This window comes from Pantherophis guttatus, chromosome 2, assembly GCF_059756535.1.
Source record: "Pantherophis guttatus breed Tessera chromosome 2, ASM5975653v1, whole genome shotgun sequence".
Lineage (NCBI taxonomy): Eukaryota > Metazoa > Chordata > Lepidosauria > Squamata > Colubridae > Pantherophis > Pantherophis guttatus.
The window spans coordinates 254,551,624-254,577,222 of record NC_142064.1 but is presented as its reverse complement, the minus strand read 5'-3'; the positions used below and the strand labels follow the sequence as shown (position 1 = coordinate 254,577,222).

General features: G+C 46.8%; 1 protein-coding gene across 3 annotated transcripts in view; it reads left to right on the top strand.

Annotated features, from left to right (window-relative positions):
• Window positions 1-25,199, top strand: part of MDC1 (mediator of DNA damage checkpoint 1) — a 36,770-nt gene extending 11,571 nt beyond the window's left edge. The window contains exons 5-15 of one of the 3 annotated variants that reach the window (XM_034421575.3): window positions 1,734-3,967; window positions 4,731-4,826; window positions 6,043-6,135; window positions 9,872-10,333; window positions 12,921-12,985; window positions 14,347-14,922; window positions 16,573-16,704; window positions 17,241-17,423; window positions 20,505-20,633; window positions 23,618-23,728; window positions 24,835-25,199. In XM_034421575.3, the coding sequence (XP_034277466.2) occupies window positions 1,734-3,967; window positions 4,731-4,826; window positions 6,043-6,135; window positions 9,872-10,333; window positions 12,921-12,985; window positions 14,347-14,922; window positions 16,573-16,704; window positions 17,241-17,423; window positions 20,505-20,633; window positions 23,618-23,728; window positions 24,835-25,098 (4,345 nt within the window). In that variant the 3' untranslated portion in view covers window positions 25,099-25,199. The remainder of the gene's footprint in view (window positions 1-1,733; window positions 3,968-4,730; window positions 4,827-6,042; window positions 6,136-9,871; window positions 10,334-12,920; window positions 12,986-14,346; window positions 14,923-16,572; window positions 16,705-17,240; window positions 17,424-20,504; window positions 20,634-23,617; window positions 23,729-24,834) is intronic. The other 2 variants (XM_034421576.3, XM_034421577.3) reach the window with 2 other exon arrangements.
• The last annotated feature ends 400 nt before the right edge of the window (window positions 25,200-25,599 follow it).

Here is a 25,599-nt window from a genome sequence, read left to right as displayed (position 1 = left end):
AAGGTTTCTCTTGGCTAAAGTTCAAAAGCAGAAGACACTGACACTAAGTCAGTGCAGAAGACACTAAGTGCAGCAAGACAAGTTCTTGAAAGTCTATCAACGTTGTTTTCCGACAAAGAGCCCAAGAGCCATTGCTGGTCTTTTAAGCCTTATGGGAGGGGCCAATCATCTCTTGGCCCTACTCCCAAGTCGTCCTCTTTGCTTTAGCTGCTCTTGCCTTCTGGCAGCTCTTCTCATATGTGCACTAGGAATAGGCTCCTCCTGTTCCTCTGCCTCTACTGTCAGCCTCTGGAGGCTCCGGAGTCTGCACATCACTCCCCAATGGCCATGGCCCCATCTCTGCCTCCGATGCAGAGCCCTCATTCGGACCTTCCCCAGCCTCCAGGACTGGCCCCTGTTCTACCTCAGCCTCATCGCTGTCTGACTCCGCTGCCAGCTCCTCAGGCTGCTGGCGGACCACAACAGGCGAACCTATGGCATGTGTGTCCGAAGTGGCACGCGAAGCCATGTCACTTGGCACGTGTGACATCGCCCGTTCCTCTTCTGGGTTTCTGGCGCGCATGTGCATGCAATGATCAGCTGGACTTTGTGCGTGCGGCACTGCCGGAAACCGGAAGAGCTGGTCTTCCGTTTTCCGGCGTGAGCATGCGTGCCGGCCAGCTGATCTGCGCATGTACATGCACGGAGTAACCGGAAGACTTGCTGGCTGGTGCCCATGCGTGCACCGGAAACTGGAAGTATCTTAGCCGGTGCGCGCATGGCCCCTGGGCAATTCCTCTTCCTGGTTGTGGCCCTGATGAGTTTGTGGGTGCATGAAGTGCTCCCTTTTTGGCACTTGGTGCCAAAAAGGTTCGCCATCACTGTTTAGTCCCTACTAAAAACAAATGAGACACTCTTTAAAAAAAATAAGAAAACTATTTTGGATATTTGTTTAACGGTTTAAATATGGGATACCAGGTATTGTATGTAGTCCACCCCATCAAATGGATACCAGATTGGAAGTACAGCTCAATTAATACAGTCCTTGACTTCTGACCGTTCATTTAAAACCAGTTTGAAGTTACTGAAAAACGTGACGTACAACGCATCCTCAAAGTTATGAGTGTTGCACCGCCCCCACTGTCACGTGATCATGATTTGGGTGCTTGGCGACTGGCTCACACTTATGACAACGGCAGCTTCCTGTGGTCATTGATTGTGATTTGTGACCGTTCCAGCCAGCTTCCAACAAACAAAGTCAATGGGAGAAACGAAGTTGGTTTTGCTTAACGACGGTGGTGATTATATTAACGATTGCAACGAAAGTCATAAAATTGAGAGTGGTCATGTGATGCCTCGCTTAATGATCTCAATGCTTATTGATACATTTTTCTGGTCCCAGTTGTAGAGTTATAAGAGCCGTGGTGGCGTAGTGGTTAGAATGTAGTATTGCAGGCTGACTCTGCTCATTGCCAGCAGTTCAATCCTGATTTGCTCAAGATTGACTCAGCCTTCCATCCTTCCGAGGTGGGTAAAATGAGGACCAAGATTGTTGGGTGAAACATGCTGACTGTGTAAACCGCTTAGAGAGGGCTGTAAAAGCACCATGAAGCGGTATGTAAGTCTAAGTGCTATTGCTATAAGTTGAGGACTACCTGTATTTTTCTAATTAGAATAAGTCTAGATAGCAATGTAGACAACTCCAGTTAATTACTGTGAGCTTAAATTGTTCTGCTTTCTGTTTGTTTCTCAAGTGATGATGAAACTGGAGACCCTTCGGTTGATGGCCCACTCTGCCCTGCTCTGCGCCTTTCCTTTGAGAGCCAGGAGGCTGAGCGGAGCCCCGTAGAGAATGGTGGTAGTCCTTCCTCCAACAGAGAAGACCGTGGAGAATCCACAGCTGCAGAACATGGCTTGGTGGAAGGCTTTCGTTTGGACAGCAATACAGATGTAGAGGATGAAAACCAAATGGGTGGCATCTCTGAAGCGCCAGCATCATTGGACCCGGAAAAAAGGGATAGGGGCCCAGAAGTGGACCCTGACACTGATCTGAATGAGTCTTCAGTGGTGGCTCCAGTTGTCCGTTGTCCCCAAACCTCAATGGAGCTGGGCAGTGATACGGATGCGGAGGAGACCGTGGAAAGCCCAGCTGTCTTCAGATTAAAGCTCCCCTCTACTTCTATGGAAAAAGAAGAGGATGACACCGATCTGGAAGCAGAAGTGGAAAATCCAAGCGTTGTTTGTCCAGGAAAACATGAGCCTGTTCCCCCAAAAGAAGGTGACTGCAAACAGTTGGAAGACAATGTAGACAACGTCCAACTTGGCGGGAAAAAGGATGAGGACACAGATGTGGAGGAAGATTTGGATAATCCAGAAAGCGGTGTGAATGCCCTGCCTTCCACTGCCCATGAAGATGTTGACACAGATGTAGAAGATTCATCTGTCAAGGGAAAGACTCTAAGTAGGACCAAGAATCGTGTAGTTGGTGGACACAGTGACAGTGAAGATGTTGACACTGATGTGGAAGATTCATCTGCCAAAGGAAAGACTCTAAGTAGGACCAAGAATCGTGTAGTTGGTGGACACAGTGACAGTGAAGATGTTGACACAGATGTGGAAGACTCAGCTGCCAAGGGAAAGACTCTAAGTAGGACCAAGAACCGTGTAGTTGGTGGACACAGTGACAGTGAAGATGTTGACACAGATGTGGAAGACTCAGCTGCCAAGGGAAAGACTCTAAGTAGGACCAAGAACCGTGTAGTTGGTGGACACAGTGACAGTGAAGATGTTGACACAGATGTGGAAGATTCATCTGCCAAGGGAAAGACTCTAAGTAGGACCAAGAACCGTGTAGTTGGTGGACACAGTGACAGTGAAGATGTTGACACAGATGTGGAAGACTCAGCTGCCAAGGGAAAGACTCTAAGTAGGACCAAGAACCGTGTAGTTGGTGGACACAGTGACAGTGAAGATGTTGACACAGATGTGGAAGATTCATCTGCCAAGGGAAAGACTCTAAGTAGGACCAAGAACCGTGTAGTTGGTGGACACAGTGACAGTGAAGATGTTGACACAGATGTGGAAGACTCAGCTGCCAAGGGAAAGACTCTAAGTAGGACCAAGAACCGTGTAGTTGGTGGACACAGTGACAGTGAAGATGTTGACACAGATGTGGAAGATTTGTCTGTCAAGGGAGAGATTCCAGGTAGGGCCAAGAACCATGGAGCTGGTGGACCCAGTAATGGTGATGATACCAAGGAGGAAGCAATTAAACCCCAGCTGGAGAACTCAGAAGATACTTCTCCTCAGAGGACCTGTTCTTCAAGTGGTAAGGAGAGCAGCACAGACATGAAAGATGTTCCCCTCAAGAGGATTATACCAGCAGGTCATAGTGTCGGTGAGAGACACGGTGATGTGGTTGGGTTGACAAAAAATCCTGATGTTGAACTCGAGATGAGTTATGCAGTTGGTGACCAATCTCCTAGGGACTTCGACAAGAAGGAGCCCTCATCAAATGCTATGCAACACAACCTTCCCATGCTCCTTCTAGGTAGTGATACAGATGGGGAAGAGGAGGCAGGTAATCCAGATGTGGAATCAATGAAGAGCCAACACATCTCCGGTGCAGAGTCCAGCAAAGGAAGTAGAGTGAGCCGTTTGGGGGATCCGGATATTGGATCTCTGGAAAAACCTTCACCTGGACAAGACAAGGACAGTGATACTGATGCGGAAGTGACATCCATGGGTCGTGATAAATCCACGGCTCAAGACAGCGATACAGACACGGAAGACGTTGTTCCATCTTTACTAAGAAAGCCCCTAGAAGAGAAAAGCGCTCAGATAATAATCCCAGGGAGATCCCAGGCAGGAGGAGAGCACTCTTCCACAGTGGGAATTGGAGTGTCCTTCAAATCTCGTGAAGACAACGAAGACACGGATGCAGAGAGAGAAGAGGAATCCTATTCAGCAGACGAGAGCAATACCGATGGTAAGGAGAAAGGGAGGAGTGAGAGAGAGAGAAAGAGAGAAATTTCAAGTATTGTTGTCTCCGTATGTCTACGGAGATTCCCAATCATCCAAGTCATGGTTGTCCCAAAACTGCTTTTTCTAAAAGGCAACTGGACTTTCTTGGGGGTTTTTTTCCCCTGTTGAAAATGTTTTGCTTCTCATCCGAGAAGCTTCTCCAGTTCTGGCAAGCCACGGCAAAATCAGGGCAGTTCTGGCAAGGTTAGAACTGAAGAAGCTTCTTCGATTGCTTCAATTGCGGTCGTAACTTGAGGACTACCTGTAGTTAGGAAGGCAGATGTGCACATTATAAAATAATTACCGGTATATGTTAATGCATTAATAGTAACTACACGTGTTTCCCTGAAAATAAGACCCTGACTTATATTTTTTTTTTGAACCCTGAAACAGGGTATGTAATTATGTAATCTGAATTCAGTTCTTTTGGGATTTAAAGTTAATAAGAAAAAGGGAGAAAAGGAAAGGAAAAATATTTGGAAAGTTATACCGTGCACAAAACAACTTCAGAAAAATACGCCCAGATCATTCCCTCTGTTGAACAGAGTTTCATTCAAAGATTGGCAGGTTCTAAATATGTTTTTCAAGACGTTCCATTGTTCAGTTGCTTGTTTTCTGCTACTGTCTGGTATGTACGAAATACTGTTTGGGCTATTTATCCATCTTTACTCAAGAGTAAGCACACAATGTACATGGCGCATTTCTTTCCACTGTTTCTCTTCTTTCAGATGAGCTTGATGTGTCCTTGCAAGCTACACAGTGTTACCTGCCGACTGCAACCATACCATCTGGACCTGAAAAAGCTGGCGGTATCCCAGCTACAGGTAAGAAACATTGCCGAACTTCTGGATCATCTGGAAGAGAAGAGACCTAGTGGCAAGGACCCCCTTAAAATCACTGAGATATACTGATGACGTTACCTAGTTGGGTAATGAAACGTCTAAAAACAAGCAAGCTCAGGGAGCACCCAGGACCCCACAATCATTGGCATTTCTGGAATGCGTGGGGAGCATTTTGAATGGCAGTTGATAAATCACAGAATTGGAAGCTCAGTTAGAAAAGGTTCAGTGACTCCTACATTCTTTATTTTAGCTTTCTTAAAACGGATGGTGTTTTTTTTTTTCCTTTCCTGGCTTGTGATTTAGAATTTCTGGAATACACCTGGTTGGCCGATGCATGACACAGAATTCTAGATTAGACGGACCCCTAGCCCGATCCTCCAGAACAGGGGTGTCAAACTCGATTTCATTGAGGGCCGCATCAGGGTTGTGTTTGACCTTGGGGGGCTGGGGTGGGCGTGGCCAGCTCAATGTCACTCATGTCGGTGACGGTTGCGCCTGTGATGGCCCAAGTGCTCTTCCAGCGAAAACAGGCTCCCAAGCTCCATTTTTGGCTGCAATGGCCGCCTGCAACCCTCTGCCAGAGAAAACAGAGCTCCATTTTCTCTGGCAGAGGCATTATGGCAGTGATGGCTAACCTTTTTGCCGTCGCGTGCCAAAAGAGGGGGGAATGCGGGGTGGTCGTGCGTGTGTGGGCCCACACCCATAATTCATTGCACCCCCCCCGCGCATGTGCGTGTGACCCCACGTGCGCTCCCCCCACTTTTGGCACATGATGGCATGGTAGGCCTGTTTTTCACCCTCCCCAGGCGCCAGAGGCTTTCTTGGAGCCTGGGGAGGGTGAAAACAGCATTCTCCACCCCCCCACCCCCCCGGAGGCCGGAAAAGGCCCATTTCCCGGCTTCTGGTAGGACCGGAAGGCCCCAAAAATCAGCTGGCCAGCGCATGCATGCGCGCTGGAGCTGAGGTAGGGCAACACTCGAGTGCCCACCGATATGGCTCCGTGTGCCGTCTGTGGCATGTGTGCCATAGGTTCGCCATCACGGCACTATGGGCTGCACTGTGACCCCGTGGGCCAGATCTAAGCATCCCGCAGGCCGGATCTGGCCCCCAGGCCTTAAGTTTGACACCCCTGCTCCAGAACAGTTCTTTCTTTCCCATGACTTATTATAATATGGATTTCTTTCTTCCACTCCCCAAGTATCTGATTCCGATTGTGCTCTAGAAGAGGAGCCCACTCAGGCATTTGACTTCAGTCCACCCTTTTTACCCACCAAACGTCAATTCAGGAATGGTGAGTCTCTTTTCCAACGAGAGGAGATTTTTCCATGATGGAATTTGTTGTCCAGGGCTAACCTCGACGACAGGGTGAAAAAGGGGAATGTACATTCTTTTAGATTTCATTACTTGCATTGAATTTGGATCGTGATCTATTGTTTTTAATTAGTTTAATCCCCTTGCACTTGCCCCAAATCTCTCATTTGCTTATCTTCCTTTCATTGATTGTACCTGAACATTCCTGAATAATTTTTTAGGATCTGATCACATTTTCTCAAGATCACAATATAGGTAACCCTTACACAATGGAGCCCAAAATTTCTTTTGCAAAGAGAGATTATTATTAAATGAATTTCGCTCCATTTTCTTGCCACAGTTGTTAAGTGAATCACTGCAGTTGTTAAATTAGTAACACGGTTGTTGAGTGAATTTGGCTTCCCCACTGACTTTGCTTGTCAGAAGGTCACAAAAGCAGATCACGTGTCCCTGGGGGGCTGCAACTGTCATAAATATGAATCAGTCGCTAAGTGTCCTCATTTTGATCATGTGACCATGGGGATGCCACAACCGTTGTAAGTGTGAACACAGGGTCATAAGTCACTTTTTTCAGCGCCATTGTAACTTTGGTCACTAAATGAGCTGTTGTAAGTCAAGGACTACCTGTATTCTAAAGCAGCTATATCTGACAACTCTTTTCTAGAAGGGGAATGTCCCAGAATGGGGGAGAAATTATTTGTATTTATAGCACGTGAGGTTTGTTCAGACCCCATCCTCTGTTTCTAATACGCTCTTTAAAAATGTCTTTGCATAGTTGAACCTTTCCACATTTTCTTAGAAAGCAGTCTGGGAAAAGAAGAAAATTATAGAGGAAGATGTTTCTTTGTGGGTTGGCAGGAATCCTGAATTTTCAGAAATATAATTAAGAGCATTTTAGCAAATGTGGCCTCTATAAGTAGTCTGGTGTTTAATTTGCTTAAAGCACTGGAAGTCCTGTTCCTCAATTAAGAAACTTCTGTCTGAGGTTCATATAGTTGGCCTACATTTCTGCTCATACAAGGTAGCCTTCGACTTACAAATGTAACGAAATCTGGAATTTCCACGGTAAGTCATGATGGTCATAAGTCAAAACACCACATGACCGGATCCAGTTTTATGACTTTTATTTTCTAGTGGACATTTAATCCAATGCCATAGTCATTAAGTGAAAATGGCGGTCATTCATACAAATTAATGTATTCCTATGGGTGTTGTGAAAGTTGGACCATAAGAAAGGCTGAGCGCCAAAGAATTGAGGCCTTTGAACTATGGTGCTGGAGAAAACTCCTGCGAGTCCCTTGGACTGCAAGGTGATCAAACCGGTTGGTCCTAGAGGAGATCAACCCTGACTGCTCTTTAGAAGGCCAGATCCTGAAGATGAAACTCAAAATACTTTGGCCACCTAATGAGAAGGAAGGACTCACTGGAGAAGAGCCTAATGCTGGGAACGATTGAGGGCAAAAGAAGAAGGGGACAGCAGAGATTGAGGTGGCTGGATGGAGTCACTGAAGCAGTCGGCGTGAGCTTAAATGGACTCCAGAGGATGGTAGAGGACAGGAAGGCCTGGAGGAATGTTGTCCATGGGGTCGTGATGGGTCGGACATGGCTTCGCAAGTAACTAAGATTGGGTGTTTTTGGTGGAAAAGGCTGCCAAAAAGGCTGAAACTGGCAAATAATAATAATAGTAGTAAATTATGATCATATGGCTGGAATACTGCAACTGGCTGTAAAGATGAGCCAGTTACCAAGTGCTCGAAATGCGCTCATGTGACTGAGGGTATGGGCAGCTGTTGGACACTTGATTGTAATTAGTTTTTTTTTGGGGGGGGTGAGGGGTCCATCATAACTGCGAATGGTCACTAAACAAGGACTACCTGTATTCTGGAAAGACGTGACACACAATAGGGTAGGCCGGTGCATACTGGCCCAGGTGGGCCCATACCTTGTTCAGGAAGAACGCCAGCATCTCTGGATCCCCATCGAAGCTGGGCAAGGGTAAAGGAAATTTTGAAACAATTCACCAATTCTGCCTGTGTTAAATAATAGTTGTTATAATGACCAGCTAGAAACGATGCAGTGACGAGCAATTTTGGGAGCAATTGCATACAAGGATGTTGCCCCTGTGGCATTCCATTCCTTCTTGAATTTCATCTCCCAACCTCCCTTGGGAAGCGTGGCCTATCGTGAGGAAAACTGGGAGTTGTAGTTCAGCAATAGTTTGGAAGGCCAGCCCTTGCTTACATCTGCATCAAGAATTGCCTTTGGAGTCCAGTTTCCTGAACCTCAGGCTTGATCTACCTCTTGTCACCTGAGGTAGAGAGTGGACAACAGAATTGCCAAGGAGAAGGAAGTGAGAGCTTAAAAACCTTTAAATTACCAAAAAAATTAAAAAAAATTAATTGTTTTTATTGTTTTTTATTTTTATAAAATAAAATTTTTATATTTATTTTGTAACAATTTTTATTGTTACAAATTTTATTTGTAAAAACATTACAAAACAGATGTTGAGACTTTGGAAAAGTGCAAAGAAGAGCAACTAGGATGATCAAGGGCCTGGAGACAAAAACCTGGATAGAGCCTCCAAAGAGCCTGGATAGCTCAACAGACAGCACTTAATTTAACACCAGCTGTCTGCAATTAAAGTAAGATCGAATCTCGCCAGGCTCAAGGTTGACTCAGCCTTCCATCCTTTCTAAGGTAGGTAAAATGAGGACCCAGTTTGTGGGGGCAATAAGCTGACTTTGTATAAAATATACAAAAGAATGAAGGCTATTGCTTAACGCATTGTAAGCCGCCCTGAGTCTCCGGAGAAGGGCGGCATATAAATCAATTTTTTTAAAAAAATACGAAGAACGGTTGCAGGAATTGGGTATGGCCAGTCTAGAGAAAAGAAGGATTGGGGTGACATGATAGCAGTCTTCCAGTATTTGAGGGGCTGCCACAAAGAAGAGACGGAGTCAACTTATTTTCCAAAGTACCAGAGGGCAGGACAAGAAACAATAGATGGAAACTGATCAAGGAGAGAAGGAACCTGGAATTGAGAAACTTCCTAACAGTGAAGACAATTAACCAGTACAACAGCTTTGCCCTCAGAAATTGTGGGTGCTTCATCACTGGAGTTTTTTAAAAGAGATTGGACAGCCACTTGTCTCAAATGGTATAGGATCTCCTTTTTGAGCAGAGGGTTGGATAGAAGACCTCCAAGTTCCCTTCCAGCTCTATTCTGTTTGATTGAAATTGTAGCTGGGCTACTTCTAATAGAGGGGGAGGGAAGTGATTGCAACTTGGTGTGATAAACATGAAGATCCTGGTAGAACTTCAAAGGTTTCCTTCACCTGATTCCCCTTCTAAATAAATTCATGGTCCCCATTGTTTCAGCAAGGATTGCTACTGGCCAGTTTCCAGCCTTTTCAGTTGCTTTCCACAAAAAAAAATGCATATAGGAACACATTAATTTGTGTTAATGACTGCCACGTTCACTTAATGACTATGGCATTGGATTAATGGCCACTACAAAATAAAGTTGTAAAATCGGGTCATGTGATGCTGACTTTATGACCTTCATGACTTAAAATGGAAATTCCGGATTCCATTATGTTGGAATGGATCAAGGCAATTGTATCCCAGAATACAATTGGAAGGACATTAGACAGGGAAGGCCTGCTTAGTTTTAAGAGCAAATGAAGACAATATGTCTCTACTCGTTGTCCTCCTAGTGACCAGCTCACCTTTGAAAGACAACAGTTCTGACCAGGAAGATGACATGCTGGAAGCTACCCAGCCATATTGTGAGGAGCCCCAGCAAGTCTCAGCAGAGCCCTGCGACAAAAAGAAGCTGGATCCAGAACGGATTGTCCAGAACCAACCCGAAGGGGACAAATGTTTTGAGCAGGTGCCTCAACCTGACTTCCCAGCTGCAACCTCTCCAGGAAAAGAAAGCACCTCCAGTCTTTCAGGAGACAACCCTCCGCCTCAGGCTGTGGAGTTGCCTGCTATGCAGTCCCCCTTGCAGACATCAGAGGGCGCCCCTGAAGAGGAAACTCAGCCTCTCGGTTCTGTGCAAATTCCCCTTGTGGTCAGCAAGGGGTCCTTCACTTCACAGGAAGAGAAGAGGGAGGAGGTCCCGGAAAGTGGAAGCCCTTCTTCAGAGGTGGTGGTGCCGAGACAGAGTGAGGCAAGTGAGTGGCAGCATGTGAAAGATTGTCATAAGGGGAATGAGTGGATTATGGTTCTCACTGCTGCAATGCATCGTGGAGGCTGCAATGCATAACGGGGCATCTTAGTTGAACCCGTTTTATTTACTTACTTACTTAGTTACTTACTTACTTATTTACACAAATAGAGTTTGGCTCTGAAAAAAGGAGTCTCTGCAGATTTTACTTTGTTAATCTTTGCCAACTATAGGGGGCAGTGCTCATCTCTTCTTTCAATGCCATTGAGCCATCACTATCTGAAGATGTTTTTGTGGTCATGTGGCCCGCATGATCTCACAGAGAGCTGTTACTTTCCCACCGAAGGAGTACCTATTTATCTACTTGCATTTTGTAAGCTTTCGAACGGCTAGGTTGGCAGGAGCTGGGGAGAGGAAGGGAGCTCACCCCGTTGCGTGGAGCTCGGGTCTCGAACCTGGGCTGCCGGCTTTCCAGCCAACAAACCCAGCATCTTAAGCGCTGAGCCACCACGTCATCTCCTCAGCTCTGAATAAGAGGTGAGGAAACTTGGAAGAGCGAGAGCGGTGTTTGTCAGCCTTGACAACTTGGAGAGGTGTAGGACTTCAAATCCCAGAATTCCCCTGATTCCTGGAATTCTGGGAGTTGAAGTCCACCTCTCTTTCAAATTGCCAAGGTTAAGAAACACTGAACCGGAGGTTGCGGTTTACATTTAGGGTGACACCAAGGGGCTATGTTGCAAATGGCAAAGGCTCCAAACTCTGCTTTGGAAACTTATTTTTTTTTTTTTCAGTTTCTATGGCCTCTCCAATTCAACCAAGTGATTCTTGGACAGCTAGCAAGTCTATAAAATTTTAAAATGATTTAAAAGATATTAAACCAATCAAAAACACCCATAAAACAAATACATGCAAACAAACAGCAGTCATGAGATTAATCTGTTAATAGAGAAGCCAAGCAATGGGGCTCTTCACAACATTTTGAGCCCCAGGCCTGGGAACCTTAGCCAAGTATCCAAAATTCTCGAATATTTTCTTTTTCTCAGAAAGGGGGCAGTTTTATTTCTGTTTTATTGGCGTTTTTAAAACACCGTTAAGTGGAACTTCAGAGCTTTTGCAACCCTGGATTTGGAAACTGGCTCGTCTCTGCTCTCAATCAGATGCAGATTTTTTAAAACTGGGGGGGTCATATTTCTCTTCCGGGGCCGAAGTTCCTTTCTGTCTTCTCCCACATTTATTCAGAGCTTCTCCAGAGTTCTTTTTGGCTTCTCTTACCCTCACCACAGGACGTGGTGGCTCAGTGGCTAAGATGCTGAGCTTGTCGATCAAAAGGTCGGCAGTTCAGCAGTTCGAATCCAGGTGAGCTCCCGTTTCTTGTCCCAGCTTCTGCCAACCTAGCAGTTCGAAAGCACATAAAAAATGCAAGTAGAGAAATAGGGACCACCTTTGGTGGGAAGGTAACAGCGTTCCGTGCGGCCTTGGCGTTTAGTCATGCCGGCCACATGACCACGGAAACGTCTTTGGACAGCGCTGGCTCTTCGGCTTTGAAACGGAGATGAGCACCGCCCCTTAGAGTCGAGAACGACTAGCACATATGTGTGAGGGGAACCTTTACCTTTTATCCTCACAGTTGTTGAGAATCTGTTGCAAAAAGATTCTCTCCCTGCTTCAGCACCATTTCATTCCCCTCCTTGGGCAGGGAAAGCCTTGAAGCTTTCATCTTCCAGCATAAATCCAAAATATTCCATGCGCCCGCTGGAACTGGTCTTTAGTGGCATTCCAGCAGTGCTTGTGATTCCTTTCGAGATGAGCCATAGTCATCTTGTGGGCCACATGCAATCTGGATTGAGGGCTCCTGGGGAACCATCACCTGCAATCCATATTGGGGGATCCACCAGGCTCAAATTGATACCTCCAAGTCCAAAGAGATGCTGTAGGTTTGAGGATGAGGGGACAGGAATGTGATTCCCCAGGCCTTCCTGCTCCAGGCTGCTGTTTTTCGCGAGTTGCGTACAGGTGATCCTCGACTTACGACCATCGTTGAGGCCTGGCAGTCACAGTCATGAATCAGGATGCTGGGTCATTGTGTGACTGGACCTGATTTTATGACTTTTTTTTGCATCAGTAGTCAGTAAGCAAAGGCCACAGTGGTAAAGTGAATGCCGCTGTTGTTAAGTGAAGGATCTGGTTGTTAAGTGAATCCATTGTTTGCTATGGGATGGAAACGGGGGGAAAAAACCATTGTAAATATAGGCCAGTTGCCGGGCGCTCAAAATGGGGTCATGTGACTGGAACTGGGGTGAACATCGTAACTTCAGCACCTTATATCATAAATAGCTTTTTTTTGAGGGGGGGTCCATTGTAACTTTGAACAGTTGCTAAGCAACCAGTCATAAGCCAATTATCTGTTATAGCCAAAAACTCTGGCAGGAATATATTAGCGTAGAATAGAGTTCCATTTCCCATTGGTTTATGTGAGGTAGGGAGCACGGCCTGCATTATACTAATATGTCCGTATCTCTGCTCTGCCCCCTGGTGGCAAAAAATTGAAATGGTGTTTTTCAATCCAGGCTGTTTCATCCTTTGGCTTTTTCTAGCTCCTGTGGATGACCGGGTGGAAGAAAACTCGGAATTAGTAAGAAAAACAAAGAACTCTAAGAAGGTAAACATCAGATTCGCCTTTATTTATTTAATATCCTGTCTTTATTATTTTGATAAATAATAAATATTACATATAAAAATATAAAACATACATATTAAACATAGCAATAGCACATAGACTTATATACCGCTTCACAGTGCTATACAGCCCTCTCTAAGCGGTTTACAGAGTCAGCATACCATCCCCAACAATTTGGGTCCTCATTTTACCCACCTTGGAAGGATGGAAGGCTGAGTTCAACCTTGAGCCTGGTGAGATTCGAACTGCCAAACTGCTGGCAGCCGGCAGTCGGCAGAAGTAGCCTGCAGTACTGCGCTCTAACCACTGTGCCACTGAGGCGCAATATAAATAATAGTTATTTGTTAATATATGTAATACACATATATATTTATATATATATTTATATATATCAGCAAGTATTGTGGGCCCACTTGGCAAAAAAAAGCTCAGGACCATATTGGTTGGAAACATACGGAAAAGGCCTTCATCCTACAGTGGATAGGCAGTGGATAAATGACGATGATAATAAATAAATAAATAAATAAATAAATAAATAAATAATAATAATAATAATAATAATAATAATAATAATAATAATAATAATTTATTATTTATTATTTATTAAATTTTTATACCGCCCTTCTCCCGAAGGACTCAGGGCGGTGAACAGCCAGGATTAAAATACATACAATATGAAAATTAAAATAATTTAAAAATAATTAAATCAATTAAAACCCCAATTTAAAACCCCTTACCCATAAAATTAACCAATTAAAAATTTTAAGCCAGCCTGGCTTGCTGAAATAAAAAAGTCTTCAGCGCCCGGCAGAAAGTACGGAGGTCTGGGATCAGTCGTATCCCTGGGGGTAGCTTGTTCCAGAGGGCAGGTGCCCCCACAGAGAAGGCTCTCCCCCTGGGGGTCGTCAGTCGACATTGCTTGACCGACGGCACCCTGAGGAGACCCTCTCTTTGGGAGCGTATTTGCCGGTGGGAGGTTATCGGTGGCAGAAGGTGGTCTCGTATATATTATAGATAATTATAAATGAGTTATTTTATGAATACCTCAAGGCAGTGAACATACGTAATGCTACTCCCTTCCCCTCTTTTCCCCACAATCACCACCACCTTGTGAGATGGGTTGGACTGAGGGTGACTGGCGTCCTTTATGAACCAAGAACTGATTTGGTGAAGCTAAATTCACATTTTTCTTATCTCATGGGGTAGAACAGGATAACCGTGATTGGTAAATGGCGGTTTGTTATGAGAACTCAGCAAATTGTGGTTTGTGCAACCCCCCTGCCCCATCTGATTAACTGATTCATGGTTTGGCATGATGCCTGAGCTCCATTTGATACCCTTAGGTGTTGGTGCCAGCCCAGGAGGATCCAGCTTCAGCAACAACCCCTGCCCATGAGTTGCGGCGCAGTCTACGATCTTCAACCACTTCCGCTTCACCCACTCCGGTCCCAGAAAGACGAAGCCTCCGCCGTCACGGATCTGGGGCCGTGGTTGCATCCAGCACCCCGGCTGCCCCAGAGAGCAGGCGTAGGGGGCTGCGGCAGCTCAGCAACGCAAGTCAGCAAATGAGGGAAGTGAAGGAGAGGCCAGAACAGCCCGGAGAAGAGGGGCCCAGGAAGAAGGCCAGGAATGGAGACCTGAACGCTGCTCCTGTCCCTCAAGGTCGAACGAGGGGCACCCAGAGGGCATCCAGGGCTGCCAGCAAAGTTACAGAAGTAGCAAAAGCCATCTCTGGCAGCAGCCCTGGGGCCAGGGAACCCACAAAACGGGTCCGGAGGGCTCCGGCTCCCAACCCTAGGTTAGAAGGGCAGACGGAGCATCCAAGGACTCGGGCCAGCAAGCATTCCAGCAGCAGCAGCAGCACTTCCGTGAGCACCCCAAGCCCAAAGGATTCTGGGAAAGGTGCCAAGCTTGGGCAGGTAGGTATCCAAGAAAAGGAAAAAAAAAAGCTGCCCTAAGAAAGCTTCCCTCCCCTTCCCCACCCCCATTTCAGGGCAACCGACCCTTAATTGAATCATTAGAAGGGCCACGTCCCCCTCTAGGCCTCATACATCTACAGCTGCTTAGACTGATGGATGTGGCTGCTCTTCCACACATCCTTTCCCATTCAAACCTGGCCCTTGACAGCCACAGGTGTTGTAAATGGCCCTTGGCAGACCTAACAGGATCCTGCTAGTCAGTCATCTTAAATGGGAGGGTCTCCAGGGTTCCATGAACCAATGGGGAGTGTCATGGGTGAAATGTAAAATTCGTTACTACCGGTTCTGTGGGCATGGCTTGGTGGTGGCGGGGGGGGTTAATGTGACTGGCTGGGCGTGGCCAACTTTTTTTTTTTTAACTTTTCAAAGCATTTTTTCTAATGCTTTGAAAAGCCTCTGCCAATCAGGCGACTCAGCTGGGATCGTCAGAGAGGCTTTTTAAAAAATACCTCTCTGGCAATCAGGCAATTTAGCTGGGAGTTGCCAGAGGCTTTTCAAAGCTTTTTTTAAACCACCTCTTCGGCCAAAAGGTTGCAGAAAAAATGCTTTGAAAAGCCTCTGATGATCCCAGCTGAGCCGCGCGATCATCAGAGGCTTTTTTTGTTTTTACTTTTAAAAGCATTTTTTCTTCGGAAGAGGTTGTAGAAAAAATGCTTTTAAAAGTAAAAAAAAAAAAAAAGCCTCTGATGATCGCGGGGCTCAGCTGGGCATGTGGGGGGGGGGCCGCAAGGATTTTTGCTACCGGTTCTCCGAACCACCCGCTGCCATCGCTATCAGATTGGGCGATATGGTACAAACCGGGAGCATTTCACCCCTGGGGAGCATCCGTCCCCAAACTGCTGCCTTCCCTTGATGCATTGTGGCCACAGTTCCTACAGTTCCCGGCTTTTGATCATTTCATACAGGTAGTTCTCGACTTACGACCATGATTGAGCCCAACATTTCTGTCGCTATGCGAGGCAGTGGTCAAGCACGTTTCGCCCCATTTTGCGACTTTTCTTGCCACGGTTGTTAAGTCAATCACGGCGGTTGAATCATGAATCTGGCTTCTCCGTTGACTGCTGGTCAGAAGGTCGCAAAAGGGGATCAGGACGCTGCAACCATCATAAATACGAGTCAGTGGCCAAGCAGCTGAACTTTCGTCACATGACCATGGGGATGCTGCAACAGTCATTAAGTGTGAAAAACGGTCGTAAGTCACTTTTTCAGTGTCGCTTTAACTTCAAACAGTCACTAAATGAACTGTTGTTAATTCGAGGGCTTCAAGTACACAGCTGCATAAGCCGAGTCTTGGAAATCAGTAAACTGGCAGGTCTATGTTAAAATACCTGTTGGTAAAAATGGATTCTAGAAGTTTGGGAGTGAATCCAACCTGATTAGCCTTGGTTTTGTGAAGCCAACAAACTTGGGGGTTGTTGAGCAAGGCCATCTGTCATTGGATTGTGCGACTGCTCAGGCCTTGTGAGCTGTCTGAAGGCAGGGCGCCCCCATCCAGGAGGTAAGCGGTGTGCTTGGGCCTTGGGGCCAGAGGTTGTGGCGCTCTTTCGCCAAGTCTTCATACAATTGGGGGCTGATGGGCTTTTTCGCCAGGAACTCGTCTTCACTCCATCTTCAGGAAGGAGGTTGCGGCGTCACAGCCCAGAGAGCAAAGCGACAAGTCAAAAGGCTTCATCAGGCAGTCGCACCCGGCGCACCACTGGACCTGGCAGCCCTGCCCCCAAGGTATGGCGTGTGCATTATTATGTTAGCAGGGAAGGGTTTGGGGCTGGACAAAGGAAGATGACCACTTGAGTTGCATTGGCTCCATCATTAACATGAAAGTTTTATCTGAGTTTCTTGCAAAAATCAAATCTAGAAGCACACACAGATAACTGATTCATCTGGATTCATTAACTTCTTTATATACATAATAACAGATGAAGTATTTACAATACCAGTAGTTGATTCTTCCAACGTGGTAGAAGTTACAGGCAGGAGAGAACAGTTAGTTTCATTTCAGCAGAGCAGACAAGCTAGTTTCATTTTAGATCTGAGCACAGAGCAGGCAAGCAAGTCCAGACTTGTTTAGTTTCTGTTTTCATTTCTGCACAGACACAGAAGCTGCAGACTAAGACACGCCCTGGCTCCAGTCTGTCTCAGCTCCCAATTGGGTGACTTAGTTGCCATGCCTATTCATTGGCTGACTTTGTTATCATGTCTCTGCCAGTTCATGAATAATCTGACAAGTTTGTCGATTTGCCTCCCACTTTTTCTTTCAGGTGCTGTTCACAGGTGTGATTGATGAGGAAGGAGAGCGTGTAGTGGCCGAGTTGGGGGGTACTCTGGCAGAATCTGTCTTTGACTGCACTCATCTTGTGACAGACCGCGTACGTCGCACCGTCAAGTTCTTGTGTGCCCTGGCTCGGGGAATCCCCATTGTGACGCTTGATTGGCTGGAGAAGGTAACTCACTTTTCTGATACGCGGAATTAGGATCGTAAGTCATCGTTAATCGTTAATAGCAATAGCACTTAGACTTATAGACTGCTTCCCTGCGCTTTACAACACTCTCTAAGCAGTTTACAATGTCAGCATATGGCCCCCAACAATCTTTAAGTCCTCATTTTACCAACCTCGGAAGGAGGGAAAGCTGAGACAACCTTGAGCCAGTCAGGATCGAACTCCAGACGGTGGGCAGAGTCTGCCTGCAATACTGCATTCTAAGTATTGAAGGGCTGTACCGCTTGTCTGTGCCCAATTTTTACCACCTTTTTTTGCGATGGTTAAGCAGATGTGGCAGTCATAAAGCAAACACTGCGGTTGTTAAGTGAATCCCTTGTCCACAATGGGCGTTTTTTTGACAGAAACTGGAAGTAAACTCTTTTTTTCCACCAAAAACATTGTAAATGGTGGACATGTGATTGCGGGATGTTAAAAATGGCCGAGGTACAGGCTGATTGCCGGGTGCCCGAAATACAGTCATATGACTGCAGGGTAGAGCAGCTGTTGGAACTTTGAATCTGGGTCATAAGTAGCCCTGGGGAGGTCTGTCGTAACTTCAAACAGTCACTAAATGACTGGTTGTAAGCCAAAAACTACCTGAATTTCCCCACTTTTTTTTTTCCAAGCCAGATTGATCATCCCAAAGGAGTTTTTTTTTCAGGAAGCAACTGGACTTTCTTCTTTTTTTCTTTTGAAGACGTTTCACTTCTCATCCAAGAAGCTTCTTCAGCTCTGATTGAATGGTAGGGAATGGAAGGATTTATATCCCTTGCGGACAGCTGGTCATTTGCATCCTTTTAGAGAGACGTTGAGGCCACCTGGAGGTTTATCTGTGTCCTCAGGGTCACCTGAGTGGTGCTAATGGTTCCTGTAGTCCAGTTGCTTTCTGAAAAAAAACAACACCTACCTTTAAGGCAACCATGTCCTGGATGACTGAGAATCTCTACAAGCCAGATTGATGCAATCCAAACTCCAGTTTAAAGCCCTTGCAAGGCAGCTGCAGGTAGATTTTTGTGAGAAATAAATTGATATTAAGGATTGGCCTCTGCGAGTCACTCCCAGGGAGGATTCATGCTGTTTCTCTGCATGTTTTATTGCTCTGGCTCTTGTTTCTACCCATCCTGCGTCCGCTGAGGCCAAAGAATACTTTCACACAATAGGTTATTTTTCTCAATACATACGCGTCTGCCTTTTGGAGGAGTCTGCCCAAGGCTAGGTAGCAGAAATATGTATTTCTGGGGGAGGACTCCTAGAACAAAGGAGGCATTTGTGCTACTGGAGATCTTACAATGACTCGTGTAGGAGCTCAAGGAGGCCATTTCTCCGAAGATGAGCCATTTAATCTTTTTTTTTTTTTAGTATAAGAGTGTGCTTCTGAGTTGAATTTGCTGTGTGTTGAGTTGAATTTGGCGTATTGAATTTGGAATGGGAGTATCCCTTAACACAGGGGTCGGCAACCTTAAATACTCAAAAGAGCCACAAAGGTCCTAACTGGAAGCCCCCTGGTCAATTCTGGAGCCAACCGGAAGTCTGGTTTCCCCACTACAGAGTCTCTTTCTAGTGCAGCATCCTTTTTCCTTTACCTGTCCTAACAGAAAGCCCTATCAATTGTGGAGCCGACCGGCGACAGGGAGCCACAGCAGAGGGATGAAAGAGCCACATGCGGCTCCAGAGCCACGGGTTGCTGACCCCTGCCTTAACGGATGGGATAGTTCAGTGCAGTAGTGGGATTCACTTACCCTTGCTACTGGTTCTTAAATGTGAGCGCATGTGCACTTGCTTTGCTCGCCTGCGCCACATCTGTGCCTGCGCAGAACCTTCTGCGCCTGTGCAGAGCGTCCGTGATGACGTCCGGGCGGGTGGGTGGAGCCTCCTGCCTCCGCTAGTGGTTCGCCCAAACTGGGTAGAACCGGTACAAACCCACCACTGGTTCAGTGGAAATAGGCAAGCTTTGCCTCCAGCTACAGGTAGTCCTCGACTTACAAACAGTTCGTTTAGTGACTGTTTGAAGTTACATTGGCATTAAAAAAAAGCAACTTAGGCCCTTTTTTCACAGTGATGATGACCGTTGCAGCATTCCCGTGGTCATGTAATTTTACATTCGGATGCTTGACAACTGACTCACATTTATGACAGTTGCAGTGTCCCGGAGGTCACGTGACACCCCCCCTTTTTTTTTTGCAACCTCTCAAGGAAAGTCAAAGGGGAAACCAGATTCACTTAACAACCGTGTTACTACTTTTAAGAACTGCAGCGATTTATTTAACAAATGTGGGGAGAAAAGTCGTAAGCTGGGGCAAGATCCACTTAACAGATTTCTCACTTAGCAACATAAATTTTTGTGGTTGTAAATTGAGGACTAGCTGTATTTTAATTTAAATATTTTCCAATAGAGAAAAACCTGGAAGCCTCTGACAGCTAAGAGCTCAACAGTAGGACTGTGGACAAGGACCCGTTGATTAAGGCAGGCCTTTTAAATTGGTGGCTCGCGGGCCTGGTACGTCCTGTGCAGGCCACTCCCACCCCGGCTCTGCAAAGGCAAAAAACGTCACGATACGTCACGATCCAGCCCGTGACGCGATCGAGTTCGATACCCGTGCATTAAGGGTTTTGCAAGTGTTTGGGATGCAGTTTGGAAGAGGTTTTTGAAAGAGAAATGCCTCTGTCGGCAACTCCTTAAAATTACCGTATCCGTATGCAAATGCAGCATCCATCAGCAACTCATTAGAATTGCATCTGTGTAACAAATGCAGCTTCCATCGGCAACTCCTTAAAATGACTTCACCTGTGTGAGGCACAGGCACCGCCGAAGGGCGATGCGCTGGAAAGTCACAAAGCCTATACAGAGGTGCAGCTGCTTTAATGAGCCTCCCAAGCATTGCCAGTATGAAGTGCCTCTTCCGCAGCGCTCCCAATTTACAGCACGTTGTAAATGGTTTGATTTAATGGCTCCAGGAATGAGGTGACCTGCTTCCAGGAGGGAAAGGAAGAACTTCCTGTATGTGGTTGGATCTCCCTTTTATTCATGCTTCCACCCCACAGAGCAGACGGAATGCTTTTTTCCTGGCACCAAACAACTTCCTCGTTCGGGACCCTGAGCAGGAGGAGAATTTGCGGTTCAGCCTCTCCAACTCGCTGCAGAAAGCACAGCAGAAAGGAGCCTTGTTCCAGGTGAGCCCATCGTTTGCTGTCTTGGGCCCAGGTGAATCCTCAAGAATCCAGTATCCTGACTACTATGAGAGAGAGTTATCCTCTCCTCACTCCCTAGTTTTCCCCGATGCTGAGAAGGTCCTGGAGCAAAAGCAAGCACCCGTTCGAATTTCTCACATTGTAAACAAGGGGTGGGGAACGACGGCCCTTTTATGACTGGTGGACTTCAACTCCCAGAATTCCTGAGCCTCAGGAACAGAAGTGGGGAACAACGGCCCTTTTATGACTAGTGGACTACAACTCCCAGAATTCCTGAGCCTCAGGAACAGAAGTGGGGAACGACAGCCCTTTTATGACTGGTGGACTACAACTCCCAGAATTCCTGAGCCTCAGGAACAGAGGTGGGGAATGACAGCCCTTTTATGGCTAGTGGACTACAACTCCCAGAATTCCTGAGGCTCAGGAACAGAGGTGGGGAATGACGGCCCTTTTATGACTGGTGGACTTCAACTCCCAGAATTCCTGAGCCTCAGGAACAGGTGGGGAATGACGGCCCTTTTATGACTGGTGGACTTCAACTCCCAGAATTCCTGAGCCTCAGGAACAGGTGGGGAATGACGGCCCTTTTATGACTGGTGGACTACAACTCCCAGAATTCCTGAGGCTCAGGAACAGAGGTGGGGAATGACGGCCCTTTTATGACTAGTGGACTACAACTCCCAGAATTCCTGAGCCTCAGGAACAGAAGTGGGGAACGACAGCCCTTTTATGACTGGTGGACTACAACTCCCAGAATTCCTGAGCCTCAGGAACAGAGGTGGGGAATGACAGCCCTTTTATGGCTAGTGGACTACAACTCCCAGAATTCCTGAGGCTCAGGAACAGAGGTGGGGAATGACGGCCCTTTTATGACTGGTGGACTTCAACTCCCAGAATTCCTGAGCCTCAGGAACAGGTGGGGAATGACGGCCCTTTTATGACTGGTGGACTTCAACTCCCAGAATTCCTGAGCCTCAGGAACAGGTGGGGAATGACGGCCCTTTTATGACTGGTGGACTACAACTCCCAGAATTCCTGAGGCTCAGGAACAGAGGTGGGGAATGACGGCCCTTTTATGACTGGTGGACTACAACTCCCAGAATTCCTGAGCCTCAGGAACAGGTGGGGAATGACGGCCCTTTTATGATTGGTGGACTTCAACTCCCAGAATTCCTGAGGCTCAGGAACAGAGGTGGGGAATGACGGCCCTTTTATGACTGGTGGACTACAACTCCCAGAATTCCTGAGCCTCAGGAACAGGTGGGGAATGACGGCCCTTTTATGACTGGTGGACTACAACTCCCAGAATTCCTGAGGCTCAGGAACAGAGGTGGGGAATGACGGCCCTTTTATGACTGGTGGACTACAACTCCCAGAATTCCTGAGCCTCAGGAACAGGTGGGGAATGACGGCCCTTTTATGACTGGTGGACTACAACTCCCAGAATTCCTGAGCCTCAGGAACAGGTGGGGAATGACGGCCCTTTTATGACTGGTGGACTTCAACTCCCAGAATTCCTGAGGCTCAGGAACAGAGTGGGGAATGACGGCCCTTTTATGACTGGTGGACTTCAACTCCCAGAATTCCTGAGGCTCAGGAACAGGTGGGGAATGACAGCCCTTTTATGACTGGTGGACTACAACTCCCAGAATTCCGGAGGCTCAGGAACAGAGGTGGGAAATGACGGCCCTTTTATGACTGGTGGACTACAACTCCCAGAATTCCTGAGCCTCAGGAACAGGTGGGGAATGACGGCCCTTTTATGACTGGTGGACTTCAACTCCCAGAATTCCTGAGGCTCAGGAACAGAGGTGGGGATTGACGGCCCTTTTATGACTGGTGGACTACAACTCCCAGAATTCCTGAGGCTCAGGAACAGAGGTGGGGAATGACGGCCCTTTTATGACTGGTGGACTACAACTCCCAGAATTCCGGAGGCTCAGGAACAGAGGTGGGAAATGACGGCCCTTTTATGACTGGTGGACTACAACTCCCAGAATTCCTGAGCCTCAGGAACAGGTGGGGAATGACGGCCCTTTTATGACTGGTGGACTTCAACTCCCAGAATTCCTGAGGCTCAGGAACAGAGGTGGGGATTGACGGCCCTTTTATGACTGGTGGACTACAACTCCCAGAATTCCTGAGGCTCAGGAACAGAGGTGGGGAATGACGGCCCTTTTATGACTGGTGGACTTCAACTCCCAGAATTCCTGAGGCTCAGGAATTCTGGGAGTGGAAGTCCACCAGTCAAAAGGGCCGTCATTCCCCACCTAGATCAATTTCATCCCAGTTTAGTGGCCTCCAGGCCCATGAAACAACAGCTCCATAATCACAAGTCCACACACACATACCTATGAACAGGGTATTGGGGGATTGTGGGGAATGCGATTTGACTCAACGCACCTGTAAAGGGAAGGGAACCAGGCTGTGTGAAAGCTGCAGGTTTGGCTTTAGGCCCATCAGCTGCCAGCCTGCTATATGATATGATGTTCCTTTCCTTTTTTTTTTTGCCCACATCCCTGGCAAACATGGGTAATCCTCGACTTATCACTATAATTGAGACTGCAATTACAGCTAAGTCATTGTGGTCCTTCAGTGGCTCATACATGACCACGCCTGATTGTACATGGTGGCAATTGTTAAACAAATGCCAGTGCCACTGAGTAAACGTTGTTAAGCCAAGGCAGTGATCATTAAGCAAATCCAATTTACCCAACGTGTGTTTTTTGCTGGAAACCAGCAAAAAGAAAAAAACTGTGATCATTTGACTGCAGGACGCTGCAAATAGCCCTGGCTCCCAAAACATGATCACATGACCGACCACCAGAGACAAGTCTTATGGCCATCAGAACTTCAAAATCAGGGCATTTGGGGAGGTGTGTTGTTAACTTCAAATGGGCGCTATGTGACTGGCCGTTAAGTGAGGACTGCTTGTGTTAGTACTCCAGAGTTTCTTTCTTTCCCAGGGCTACGAGATCCATGTCACTCCTAACGTGAAGCCAGAACCAGAACACATGAAAGACATTGTTAAATGCAGCGGTGGGACCTTATTACCAAGAATGCCGCGGGCCTTTAAGGTGAGTCGGAGCTGTTATTTGGTTGATTTTTTTGTTTTATTACTACACGGAGTTATAAGTTGGGCTGAGAGAGGGTGGCTGGCCCAGAGTCTAGCACCGTGATAGCGAACCTATGGCACGTGTCAGAGGTGGCACGCAGTGCTCTTTCTGTGGGCACGCGAGCCGTAGACCCAGTTCAGCTCTGCCACACATGCACGCGCATCTCCCACTGGCCAGCTGGTCTTCAGGTCTCTGCCATGCATGCGCGGGGGGGGGCAGGGTGCATGCAGAGGGCTGTGCACGGCTGTGGGGACTGGGGTGCATGCGACGGGGCTGTGCGTGGGGGCTACACACATGCATGGGGCTCATGCACGGGGGCTGCACACACATTGCATTTTGGGGTTTGGCCGTGCGCATGCTTTGGGCACTCAGTCCGGAAAAGGAAGCTTCCATGGTTGAGGACTACAACTTGGGTCTCCCTATTCCTGGTTCAACACTTTCACCATAACCTTGGTTAACTTAATTACAGGTGATCCTCGACTTGCGCCCACAATTGAACCCAATATTTCCGTTGCTAAGCGAGTTGTTAAGTGAGCTTTGCCCCACTTTTACGACCTTTCTTGCCACAGTTACGAAGTGAATCACGGCAGTTGTTAAGCTAATAAAATTTATGTTCACTGTTTGTTATTATTTCTGTTGTAAGCCGACCAGAGTCCTTTGGGAGTTGGGCGGCATAGAAACATGATTAATTAAATTAAATTAAATTAATAACACAGTTGTTAAGTGAATTTGGCTTCCCCAAATTGACTTTGTGTATTAGAAAATGGCAAAAGGGTCCACATGATCCCGGGACATTGCAACCATTATAAATATGAGACGGTTGCCAAGCATTTAAATTTTGATCCCGTGAGCATGGAGTTGTTGCCACAGTAGTGGGGGGGGGGGGGGAAGAGGGCCGTTAAGTCACTTTTTTTGCTGCCATTGTGACTTTTGAACAGTCACTATAAGTGAACTGTTGTTAAGTCGAGGACTACCTGTATACTGGTTTTCCAGCAGGCAGGCAAACTGAAGTGTATTGCAAGAAATGGGTGACTCGACAATCTGACCTTTTTCGTAACCTGTTTCAGGAGAAGCGTATTGTAGTGTCCTGCCCTGAGGACCTGTCGCGCTGCAAACCAGCTCAGGAGGCCGGAATCCCCATCACCAACGCGGAGTTCATCCTGACGGGTATTCTGCAGCAGACGGTGGACTTGGAAGCTCACCGCCTGCATGGAAGTGTGGGACTATCTCCTGCTTCCAGCCCCCTCGTTCCCTCTACCAGAACCAGCAAGAGGCGGGCAGCCACACAGACGGCACCAGCTCCGCCCAGCACAGCCAAGAGACGACGCTGATTCCCCCCCGAAGGGCAGCACTGCCTTAAAATTGTACATATGGGATTTTGTTTTTGTTTTTTTATTATTTTCAGCTGCCAATAAACGGGGTATGAAAAGACTTTTGATGGTTTTGGAATGGGGTCTTAGCAGTTGGACTGGGTGCTAAATGGGGGAGATGGAGACCAAAAAAAACCCCTTTCTAAATCGGGAGTGGTTTAATATATATATATTTTTTAGAAATTTAGATTTAAATCGGGGGCAATCCAACCCTGGCAGCTTTCAGACCTGTGGACTTCAACTCCCAAGATTCTCAAGGCAGCCATGCTGGCTGGGGAATTCTGGGAATTGAAGTCCACGGGTCTTAAAATTGGTTGGACATCCAATTTAAATGGTTTAATTAGTTTTAGAAATTTAAATTTAATGGGCTTATTAAGAATTTAGGCATCAGCGCCTTATAATATATCATTATAGCGATCAAAAGGTAGCCCTCGTGGCAGCGACTTCTATGTCTCTTTTACT